We start from the raw sequence: 12,897 nt of genomic DNA on the forward strand, positions 1-12,897 counted from the left end.
GCATTCTTTATAAAAATTATTTCATATTCGACTAATTTTATGGACCTTGTTGTATATTTAATTAATTAAATCTGTATGGAAGTATTTTAAAATATATATTAATTATTTGACGAATTGTATTTTTATATGTTAAAAAAATAATAATTAGTTGATAAACATTATATTATATTCGTATTAATAGTATATTTGTGTGCTATACTTTTATGGCCCAATCTCCGGGTACACGTTAAAAATATAGATTTAATTTGTGGCCCAATCTCCGGGTAGAAAAATATTAACAAATATTTTATACAAAATAGGTAGGTAGTTAAAATGTGGCCCAATTCCCGGGCGCCCGTTCAAGTTACTCATTGTTTCAAGAAATAGATTTTATAGATCATACATATTTATTTTAAAAATGTTGTCATTGAATTCAAATTAGGTAAGGATGTATAAAATAATTTCAATAACATCAATACTTTTTGAGATAATGAGAGCGTTTACTAAATTAATATAGGTAATCACTCAATTTCCCTACAATTTATTTCTATTGTTTTATCAATATTATTGTTTTTTTTTTTTTTTTAAAAAAAACAATTATACTAAATAATCAGTAGGTATTAAAATATCTAAAAAGTAAAAAGTAATAATTTAATAACATTTCATCTTTTAGTTTTTTTCATTTACCTTTATTAGCCATCATGTAATCATAACTTGCATAGATCATACTTAATATATATAAGCATTACTCACTTTAGCACATGAGCACATGTGCTGTGTTTAAATACAGCGCAAATAGATATCTAATAATTTATATTTTACAATATGTTTTGTTTAGAAGTTGAGGTATCTATTATAGGTAGGTACTATTAAGTATTATTTGTTTAAATCATTTACTACATGGATGCATGTGTGGATCATTTATTATACATACATAATATATTATAAATAATATATTTAGGTAAGTAATTAAATTATTAATTTTTATAATTGTAAGTGCATTTAAATATAATATTACATAATAAAAGCATCAAAACATAACACTTGTCTTGATTTTTAAATATTTAACTATGAAGAAATAAATCTGAATTGCCTAGTTTAATATCATTGTTATACATATATTAATATTAGAGATGTTTTTCGTTAATGTTTAAGTTTTTAACTTTCTTGAATCACAAAGTTTATTTTGTAAGTATATTTTTAATTTCATATTTAAATATTTTTTTATGATTAATGATATAGGTATCTATAAAAACAAAATAAATAAATTAGTTATACTAATATAGCTTACATACGTGGAATATAAGATTAAAATGTTTAGATGCTCCCCTCCACTGTTATAAAATCACCCCGTATAGAGAATATATTATATTATAAGCTATAATATAGCGAATGTGACTGAGTTCTGACATTTATTACATATACTCAATAATAATATCTCGTTAATCGTTTTTAATTATATAATAAATAATGTTTTTCATTACTATCTAGGCCTCATTAGATTTAATACAAACACGAAATTACATCACTCAATAAATAGGAAATTAAAAAAATAGTTATTAGGCTATTATTTAGGTATATGCGTAATTATTTTTTTAAATTAATTGATGTTAGTTATTGTCGTTATTATTATTTATTAATATTATAACGTAAAATAAATTTGATATAAAAGTTGATATTTCGCCAAATATTATAGTCGAAATTACTTAAATTACATGTTCTAATTGGTCATCTGTTTTTAACTATTAATGCTATTACAAAAAAAAAATTATCTACTGTAAGATCTGCAAAAATCTAAAGTATGATGTTCTAACTTCTTACGATAGGTATTAATTATTTATGTATTATACTATTATGACATATTGCTGTAATACACATACAACAATACCTATTTATATTTTATAGGTACCTATAGTATTTTAAATGTGTATAGTTAAGTCGCAATTTTCTACTTTCATTTTTATTTTGAATTTTTTTACGGCTATATAGGTATATGACGAGCTCCAAAGTACCAACCGTTAGCATTTTATTTACTCATACTTACCTCATACGTTACAATATGTACTCGTATGTATCATAATATGGCAATGATTTAAAATTTGATCTAACTTGGTTATACATTTTTAATTATTACAATTTATTGATAACTTATTTTTAAAATGTTGAGCGAAACAACAAATGATTTAGATTTTCAATTAAATTATTATATTTTATATAGTACCTAAATATTTTTTCAACAAATACTACTTAAAAAAAACTACAATATAGGGTATTTACCTATTAATCCTAATAATATAAGTAGGAATCACTTAAAATAATACCATTTATCAGAATTCAGAAGCTCAGGATTGTGAATTTTATGGAATCGCATGTTTTTAATTTGAACACTATTTGTAAAATGCATTAAACACCGAATACAAAAGATCTAATCTCTAACTTGTCAATCAATTAAACTGGTTAACAAATATAAACATCCTATGTAGGAAGCTTCTTGCAGGGACTTATCATATACTATTTTAATAATCAAGTTTCAAATCATCGGACCAAGGCTCGTGAATTCATGCTCTAAAAAATGCCTAAATAACCTATACTCTTATTCACTAAAAGCTGGAAAAATATACATTTATATGCACTAAAAATCTAAAAATATATAGATTAAAAAATAAAAATATTAAAAATAAATTTTGGAATAACAAAAAATTTCAATTCATATTAATTATGAATTTACAAATTTTGTAAAAGTTATATTTTATTTTCTCAATTAATATAATTCCAAAAAATAAACTAAAAATATCTATCAACAATCTGATAAAATAAACATCCAGTCTAGTCTCTCGTGTCTGCACGTTTGTCACGTTTGTACGCGCTTTATCTGCTCTACACGTTTTATTTTTAATAATTTTATGTTGCGAAAACTCTCATATATTTTCTACTGTGCAAAAATATAAATTAATGCATTTTGATCAAATGTTGGTAAAAACACTCTAAATATGAATAATAAAATAGAAAAACGCAAAAATATGCCAAATAGTTTAAAAAATATACATATACCTATAAATATGCAAAATTAAATTTCACATACTCAACCACAGCACCTACCTTCAAATGAATTTTCATATCACCTAGCATTAAGTACAACTTAGCAAGACTGATATGCAAATGCATGAACTCACGAGCCCTGATCATCGCTGTATCTATGGCACTTAACTTAAAAGTTAAAATAGGTTATGTTAGCAGCTTTATTAAAAAAATTTGATGAATCAACTAAATATCAGCTTATGAATCATGCCAATGTTTTTTTAATAATTACCATGGTTATAAATACACAATTAATCATACAGATATACAGGATACGAATAAAACTATCTGTATAGTATATGTATTATTACCCCTCAAAAAATAAAATAATTCTATACATATTCATCAATAATAAATGTATTTTAAATATTCTTACATATTGTACATAATTGTTTAACTTAATACAAGTTCTTTTTTTGATAGAAAAAAATTGTGTTTTGAACTAACGACAAGATAATTTGAACAATTAATTGTAAATAAATACCTAGGTAATTATACAGAATACTAGATGTCTATAATAGACAGTACCTATATCTAATTTTATTTTTGATATTTTACCTACATGAAATTAAAATAGCGCAATTAAAAAATGCTCATAACTTGCTAAAAAATATTAAACTATTGTAAATTACTAATCTACGAATATAGATATTTATTCTTATTTCTTACCATTAAGTTGCATAATAAGTAGTCAAATTACTCTAATTTTTAAACTAACAAAGTTAAACATGAATTGATAAGTGTAAATGCCCTAGGTATATTATGCAGCATGACTTGTAAGTGCAGGTGTAAATGTATGTGTTGAAATATAGCGGGAATAGTTTTAATAGTTTTTTTTTTCTTAAATATACAAAAATTATTACCAATTACAGATTCTGAACGAAGTGATGAATGTATTGATTTTACGTGTGTTTTTGTGTCCGTGTACCTACACAATAACTTATTGAAATAATGCAGCAATTTTCAACTTAAGTCTAAAGGAGTGATTTCTAAACACAATTTGAATATTCATAATGCATTAGGGAACGTAAAAAATTCCCAGTAGTTTTCTAAAAGAATAACCTTCAAAGTTCTTCATGAGTTAGCCTTATAGTGATTCAAAAATTATAAGATTACATGGGCACAATTTTTTGATGTGTTAACATCTTTAAGCGCCACCTGTAAAAAATGGGTCTAGAGTGAATAATTGGTATAAATTCGATGTCACGAAAAATTTTAACGGAAGTTTAATGGTTTCCATGGTTCCCCGCCAATAATTTATTACAATATATATGTTTTTAATATAATTTTATATTGTAACGAAAGTTGAATGGTTACCATGGTTGTCTATGTATACATGCCGCGCGAAATTTAACAGAAAAATTGTGCTAGAGTGAATCTGTAAAAACTGAATGTCACGAAAAAGTGTATAATAGAAAATTTTGTATACCTACGTAACTAAGAATTGAAATTTAATACAAGATTTTCTATAATTTTAGCTTACAAAAGTTAGGTATAAAAGAAGTTAAGCGTTGTCGCGTTGGACAATTAAAAAAATGTTTATCTAAAGTTTAAGTTTTTACAAAATCAAAAATTCACGCCTAAAATAACTATTTATTACTATAAAATAATTTTAGACCTTTGTTATAGTTAAAAATTACTAGTCAAAGAAACTTGAAACATACATACTCGTTGTTTAGATTGGCATTTTCAGTACATGATTTAATTTTGGAGTACCTACATCAACCACCTTTTTCATCACTCACTGGAAAATATATCCTAGGCTGACAAATCATCTCTGTTCAGAATCGTTTTTCGTACACAAATTGTATAAAAAATATATTTTTTTGTTTATGTACAAGGAACCCCCTAAGGTATTCCACCCACGGAACAACATATATCCAAATCCGCCAATGTATACAATGATAGCTAACATCGCATTCAGATTTAACACATCCATTATAGTGACCTACTCTACGCTCAAGATCAATTCTACACTTGTACAGAAGAATGAGTATGTCTTTTTTAATTAAAAATTACGACCATATTAATTATTTAACTCTTAATCAAATATACATTTTAGTTATTTGATATTAAATAATTAACAACAAAATGTATAAGGATTAAGGATAATATTATGTTATGTCTAGTTATAGAATTAAAGTCAATAGTATCTATATATAGCCATATAAGCTGTATAATTAGATTTTAAATTTTAAAATCTTAAATAATTTCAACTTAAGAGTAGCTATTGATAAAATTATTTAATCAAAGTAATACAATTGTGAAGGAAAGTGTTCAATTTTCATGTATTATTGTAGTACTTTATAAATATATGCATATTTTTCACGATTAAAATATTATTTTATTATTAATTATTATTATCAATATAAATAGTTCTAATATTATAGATAATATCTGTACTTATCACTTATACATTATAAAAGATCAAAGAATATTGATCAACTATAATGAATTAAATATTTGCTTAAAAATAAATAAATAAAACGTCCATCATTCGCATCTATTAATATAACAGTAAGGACATAAAAATTAATCTAAAAAGTATAGAAATTGTATAATTTAAAATCAAAGCCAATGTTAATGTTTGAAAAATCTCTAATATGTAATCAATATTCAATATATTATATATATTTGGATAATCCACAAAATATAACAATAAAACGCCATAATTAATATATTACATAATATTTAGCATAATAACTACTAACTTCATAGATAACAAACTATTTTACAAAACATTAAAATTGAATAAAGAAATTAAATACATAATTACAATTCATAAAAAATTTTTTATTAAAAATCCACATTTAGGTCTAATTTGGGAATATTAGGAAGTATACCTATACAAGGAACAAAACCGTTCTATTGTAAAAAAAACTGTTTTGTTAAAAATTACATGACATAAAATATCACAATATTTAATATCCAAACATCCACATCACATTGCAGTGGCGTATATAAGAATTATTTTCATTAGGATCTAATTAAATGTTTGTGATTGTGATGGTTATATTTTTCATATTATATTAAAATTAAATCTAAAGTTTAGTATAGTACATGTCCCAAGGCCTTCCTTCATATATACGTCACTGTCACATTGTACATAATATAATAATAGAATAGCTGCTATTATGGATTAAATGATTTAAGCTATTAATAATTATAATAATTAAAAAAAGATCAAACAATTTATTAACTATAAATAAGTTAATTTTTTTTTAATTTTTTTTTTTTTTTTTTTTAACAACAATAAAATATTATAAATAAAAAAAATACAGCTTTAACAGTTTCTCGGTTCTTCACTTAATGAACATGTATATTCTTCAATTATAAATGGTAGAAACTGGTAAAATCTTAAGAATTACTTCTGAATATGCAATGGCAAAATCAAGTTAAATTTTCAAATTATTTTTATCTTAATTCTCTTTTTAATACAGATGTTAAAAATAATTGACTGGATATATATTTAAATCAGTGTTGTTTAAATGTTTGTTTTTCCTTAAATCACAAGATCCCACATTTCTTGGAGAATTACAAGCTCTGGCAGCTATAATGTTTTAACTAGATTAAATAAAATGTATATGACCGCTGAAGTATAAATTCACATATGACTAAACAATAATTTATCAAAGAATGTCATGGATAATTGTGATACATTTACAATAATTTACAACTAAAAACATTTTCTATAAAAATTTTCTTTTGCAAGTTAAAAAAGCAGATCCAGAAATAAACAAAACATTCATAATTTATAAAAGAAAATTAACTATTACCAGTATATGTAATTAAATTTTTTATTTCATAAATTAATAATTTACATATTATTATGGTATATAAAATAATTAATAAATCAATTATAGATAAAATGCATTTGATTTAATTCTATTTATGGCTAAGCTAGTTTAATCAGATTAATGTAGCTGGATCTACTATTACTTAAAATAGAATAATAGAATAATTAATAAGATTGATTTTTATTTCAATAAATAATTTCAAATTGGTTTAAATTTTAAATTAAATTCATTATTGTTGTTGTTAAAATATATATTTTTAAATTGTGTTTATTACAAAAAATTGATCATGTCCCCAAATGTGGATAAAAAGTAATGAACACACTTTTTCCCTGATTATAATATAAAATATAAATTGGGAAGGGATCGGAATGTAATAATAATAAGCCTAAATATTTTTTTTGTATATCCTTATAAGTAGTCACATTTTTATTGACTAACCAAGTAAAAAAAGGTTTATACTTAAACCAGTAATCATATTGGTTACCATTAATTTCATTACATTCGACAACATGCATTCGTTTTCTTAGCAGTTTTGTAAAATGCTTTAGACTGCATACTTAAGCCTTCAGATTTGGCAACTAAGTCATCAAGTTTTTCTCCACGCTCCAAAACAGCCTCTATTGTGTTATGCTAAAATATGATTTGATTAATTATTAGAAAATATTTCAATTTTAATTGAGAAAAATAACGGTCACGCTCATATTGCATTACTAGGATAAATAAAGCATTTGTGAACAAGAACTCATAATATAACACATATTTTACATGATGAACAAATGCTTGGTAAACATTCATTAGCATTTAGAGCATATAAAGTGTCCATCACGAACACACCCTAATATACTCGTAATTTGTAAAATAATATCTCTATAGTAAAAAAAGATATTATGAAAGCTAAAGAAAATAAGAATGTGTGGAGATAGAATATAGGCTTTTGGAGAAAATATTTAAGAAATTAAATGATGACAAAAAGTGTAACTATTGAATAGATGAAAATAAAAAATATTGATAAAAAAATAAAGGAATTAAGTATTAAAAATAAAATATTACCAAAATGATCTTTGTGTCATCTAAATCTTGTTGAATTCTTGTCATAGCATCAGCTTCTTTAGGATTTTGATACTTGGCTAACATAACATTTAGTTCATTGAATGTAACTTGTGTTTCGTTGAGTTTTGGCCAACTATGTGATGGAACTTTTGCAGAAAATTCATCCAATGTCTAGAAGAAAAAAATGTATTTTAATAGTGAGGTAATAAATTAAATAAACACTAAGTATAGGTATTGTATACAGTGATAACTTATCATTTTTCAGAACTAACAAAACCTACTATACAACTCAAAAGTAACAAATGTTGACTTCAAATGAAGTTTTTAAACCTCAATAATAATGTATTATAATTCAATAATTCCAACTAAAGCTTTTAAATTAGAGATATTAAATAAAGGTTGATAAACTGAATTTATTTATTTTATAAACTATTTACTTAATCATTAAATAAAATTAATATACCTATCAATAAAGTTTAACATGAAAAAAAAAGATAAGAATTTATATTAAAATATGGGTTTGCATTAAGATTGTAAGTAATTTTCTACATTTTTAAAACTAAAAAACTATAAGTAAATGATAAATGCAAAATATTTAAACTAAGTTTACCCATAACAAAATAAAGTTATGATCACAACAAATTAAATTATATTAGTTACATACATAAAAGATCATTGCATGTTTTTATTTATATAGGTAATAATAATATAATATATTAATATTATTATACCAAAAACCAAAGAAAAGATTTGAAAAACTCACCACTTTCCATGTATTGCATTCGAGTATCACTAAATTATAATCACACCTATTTATATTTTTTCATGAGTTTACCTTTGTTAGAAGTGTATGTGCAACACGATGAGGATATTCATCATCAGATATTAGAACACCAGCCAAATTATCCGCCCGTACATAAACATGGCACATATATTCTAAAATTAATGAACATTGATAATCTATATAATTTTGTTAATAGGATTAATAGATTCAAACCTTTTTCTTTTACAGATTGTCGAGCAGCGGTTGCCGTGCGTTCTACAATGGTTTTAGTTACAAATCCCATGAATTCCTGCACACTTTTACGTTGAAAGTAACCAAATGACTGCAGTTCAAATGCAGACTTCAATAGCGTTGAATCATTGGGTCCTTTGTACAACACACTCATAGCAAACAATTTCACCATATTAGCGTCTGTTAGAAAAATATCATACAATTAAAATCTTATCGATACATCAAAAAGTGAAATTTATAATGAATTATTGGATATTATGTAACAAGTATGTAAAAATGATATTTACCTAGATAAATAAATTCCTTGAAACGATATCAATTAATGGTTGTTTTGTTAAAAATTTAATTTAATAAGAAATCGTAGAACGAATATTATTCAATATCTTATTGTAATGCGTTAATAAAAAAATTAAAATTTGACATTAATTGATTAATGTATTATTGAAAATGATAATATCGAATTTTCGTGACAATCAAACGATATTAGAATGGGTTAATAAATCTTAGTTGATAACGCATTAACGAACTGGAGAGTTTACAATAAGAAAGTGAAAATATGTGATGCTACATGTTATTTGGAAATTTAAAGTTATTTTACATGATAACAAGGACACAATAATAATAATTGACTATCAACAGTTTATACACGAAAGGGGGTTTTCTTCGCAGTGCGTCCAACCAACACACCCATCAAATAGTCGTAATATTAAAATTATTAATAAAACAAATGTATAATATTATTTAGAAGAAATTGGTGACCAAAGATCGCTACAATTATTTTTTAAAAATTTTCTAAATTTTAAATAATAGTTATCCAAATTAAACCTGTATGTAATAATTATTGTCCCAAAATTTAGAGAATTTATAAAAGAACAAATAACAATAATATTTTAATAGAATTTAGCCACTCCCTCTATAACCATTTCTGACAAAGATCCGTGATAGTTTGGGAGATGTAACACCCCCAAATCAAATGAATTAAATATTTAAATTACTGTCAGGATTCTGGCTTCAAAGGATCTCTTATTTAAAATTCAGGTTTATTCAGGTTATTTACCGCTACTTTAATTTTATAAACTTTGCATATAACCATTTGTTTCTTTTGGTTAAAAAGTGCTTATCTAAACATTCGTGAATCATGAACATAATATAACTGTAATCGATTATTGACTAACGTCAGAACCATTTACATTTCGATTTATTTAAGAAATAAAACGAAAAGACAGAATTAGTCACTCAGCTGTATAGGAGATATTTATGGTTGTAGATTTCGAGTGTGCCTAGTGTTTGATTATGTTACTTTATTTAATGAATGAATAACATTTGAATTCAACTATGAATCATTGTATGTAAAAAACGATTCTGCAGAGTGGATACTCCATGTATTGTTCTATAACTACGGTGTAAGTCTCTATTTTTATTTTCTAATTTATTTATATTACTATTATAGAAATTAGTGACAGATTTTAAATTTATCTTAGAGGTCATGGTCATGAAGCATAACATGTGTATAAAAAGCATTATTTATATTTGAAAAAAAATACTGACTGTATTTTTATTTATTTATTTTATTAGTTAGAATTTAAACATATATATGTATGAATAAGTATATTTAACAAAATAATCGGCTCTTCTTTTATTTGTACGGCTTAATTCAAGCATCATCAACATCAACAGTTCAACAGTTTTTATCCTTATGAATCGACATCATTATCAAGCCGTTCAATGTAGTCTGAAATTGAATTTTAAAATAATGTTTTAGATTCTGTGCAAAGCGATAAATGTATTAATTTTACAATGATGTGTGTTTATACACAATGTATTATAGAAAAATGCTTTAATCTTCAACTTTTAGTTTGGTTTCTGAATTTTACAGATTGAAAATTGGCCAATCGTAACTACGTATTAAGTTCTACTATTATAATAAGTTATACTTAACTTGAAAAACTAATTTACCTACTACCGGATTCTGTTAATCGTAAGTAAAAACACTTTTTCTATAGAGTTGTAGCTAGGTGATGTAGGTATAGTCCTTAATGAAAGTCCAACAGTTGTACCGTTTAAATCCTTGTCATAATTACATATTAATTCAGTGGTACAGCTAGGGGGTGCAAAAGAGTATTTAACACTCCTTAGTTCAAATTTAGCACCTCTAATTTTTTTATACCTAACTATTTTTGTATTAAAGAAATATCGTGAAACTCAGAAAAATTATTCTGATTTAAAATGTGTAATATAGTATTATCTATTTAGTATGATTATTAAATTAAAAAGTTACTCGATTTCTCTGAGGGATAACACTTTTAGCACCCCATGTTTTAGAGGTATAGTTGCGCTCATGCATAGTATATATCGAAGGAGGCTTTGATAATCAACTAATCAAAATACAACGACGTTTATCGATTTGATGTCTCGATAGATACCTACCTACCTGTCTCCTAGTTAACTTCGTAATAATAAAATAAAATATGTACTTATATAGGTATGGTAGTGATGTGGGAGTATGCGATTACAATTTACACATGTCACTTTTGACTAGTACACTTGTTTAAATAATATATTTAAAATAAATATTTTTCCAGCTGTGATATTAAATCCTTTTATAAAATCGAATGACGACAAAATAAAAACTGTTAATAAAAAATCATAAGATCGTATGAATATAATAAAAATTATAATTTATAAATACAATGTAATGACTGTAAGGGCATATGGGTCGATGCATTTGCGTCCCATTTCAAATTTTTTATGTAAATTGCGGCCTGGGTATTTTTTTGTATATGCCTACCTAAATATTTTTTATTTATACAGAAATTACGTCTAAGGCTTTTCTTTTTAAATTGTTGTTAAGTTCCTGTCGATTTATTATTGGTTCCGAAATTTGTTAATGATTGTGATCTTTAAAACTATCTATACAAATAATATTATTATTGAATTTCAAAACACACTTACATGTTTTAACTGTGCAACACATCGCATCTATCTATATTAAAGGTTATATTTATATTTATCTTTAAATTGTACAGCCGACCGAAAATCGAAATATCCCAGGCCACAATTTACATACATTTCAAATATAACCGGGATGCAATTTACATAGTATATGACTATAGCCTTTTTGGGGGAACGCAATTTATCGACTTCTAATTTATATAGGTACCTTATTTAAAATGATATAAAATACAACATAATGGTTATAAAAGCACAATATTACATCTAATTACTTTACAGTATACTCAAAAACTAAAAATCACAATCCTTTAAACAATTAAAACGGGTTTTTGCTGTTTTTTTATCAACCCTTATAATTTAGTGATTAGTATAATAATTGTATTAATATATGTCAGTGCGGTCACGCCTATCGATCATTCGTACTTAACAAATTTGGACCATTTTCCTTCATTATCAAAATAAGATTTTTCAACGATGGTCGATTTTGGTCGGACGTCAAATATAATATAGGCCACTAACTATGCAATAGTTGCCAAGTAATTTACACAATTGAGTAATGAAACGATAGTGATGTGGGTGAATGGGTGACAATAATTTTTATCGGTAAATTGTAACACTAACACATTATCATAATAATAGATGTATTGTAATATACATATATTATTATTATTAAAATATCGTCACATCAGTTACATCAGTGATGACGTGCAGGACGTCCGCCGATGTTTAAGGAAAGCGATTACTGTTTGTCATAAGTATGGATAATGACAAAAAATCATTAATTTCTGTTCGTCACGACCGCGGTTACCTAATGCGGCACTGTGGCCGCGATGACGTGATTGCAACGAAATTACCGTCCAACGGCCACGGCTCCTCGTGACAGTGTTCTACACATCACACAACGTCATCGATTATATAATTATGTTTGATGGGCAAACGAAATGTCTTTACATGTTGCCGATGCAGTGACTGAAAAATAAAGAGTCGAAAATCACTAACACGTATAATATTATTATATCATTTAAC

The 12,897-nt window shown here is 25.1% G+C and overlaps 1 protein-coding gene across 1 annotated transcript; it reads right to left on the reverse strand.

The window, feature by feature from the left end:
- Positions 1-5,666: 5,666 nt before the first annotated feature.
- Positions 5,667-9,490, reverse strand: LOC114132688 (synaptobrevin homolog YKT6). Its single transcript, XM_027998224.2, has 5 exons — positions 9,207-9,490; positions 8,902-9,099; positions 8,740-8,840; positions 7,905-8,075; positions 5,667-7,484 (listed from the first exon to the last, which is right to left on the reverse strand). The coding sequence occupies exons 2-5, from the start codon at positions 9,089-9,091 to the stop codon at positions 7,350-7,352; spliced, it is 597 nt and encodes a 198-aa protein (XP_027854025.1). The 5' UTR covers positions 9,092-9,099; positions 9,207-9,490; the 3' UTR covers positions 5,667-7,349.
- Positions 9,491-12,897: the final 3,407 nt, after the last annotated feature.

The sequence above is a fragment of the Aphis gossypii genome, chromosome 1 (genome assembly GCF_020184175.1).
Source record: "Aphis gossypii isolate Hap1 chromosome 1, ASM2018417v2, whole genome shotgun sequence".
NCBI classification, from domain to species: domain Eukaryota; kingdom Metazoa; phylum Arthropoda; class Insecta; order Hemiptera; family Aphididae; genus Aphis; species Aphis gossypii.

Excerpts from the sequence above, each read along its gene's own strand:
- LOC114132688 (XM_027998224.2), bottom strand. The coding sequence starts at position 9,091 with ATGGTGAAATTGTTTGCTATGAGTGTGTTGTACAAAGGACCCAATGAT. Across the intron at positions 8,841-8,901 it reads ACAATCTGTAAAAGAAAAAG|AATATATGTGCCATGTTTAT; the intron begins GTTTGAATCTAT and ends CATTAATTTTAG. Across the intron at positions 8,076-8,739 it reads CACATACACTTCTAACAAAG|ACATTGGATGAATTTTCTGC; the intron begins GTAAACTCATGA and ends TTTTTCTTCTAG.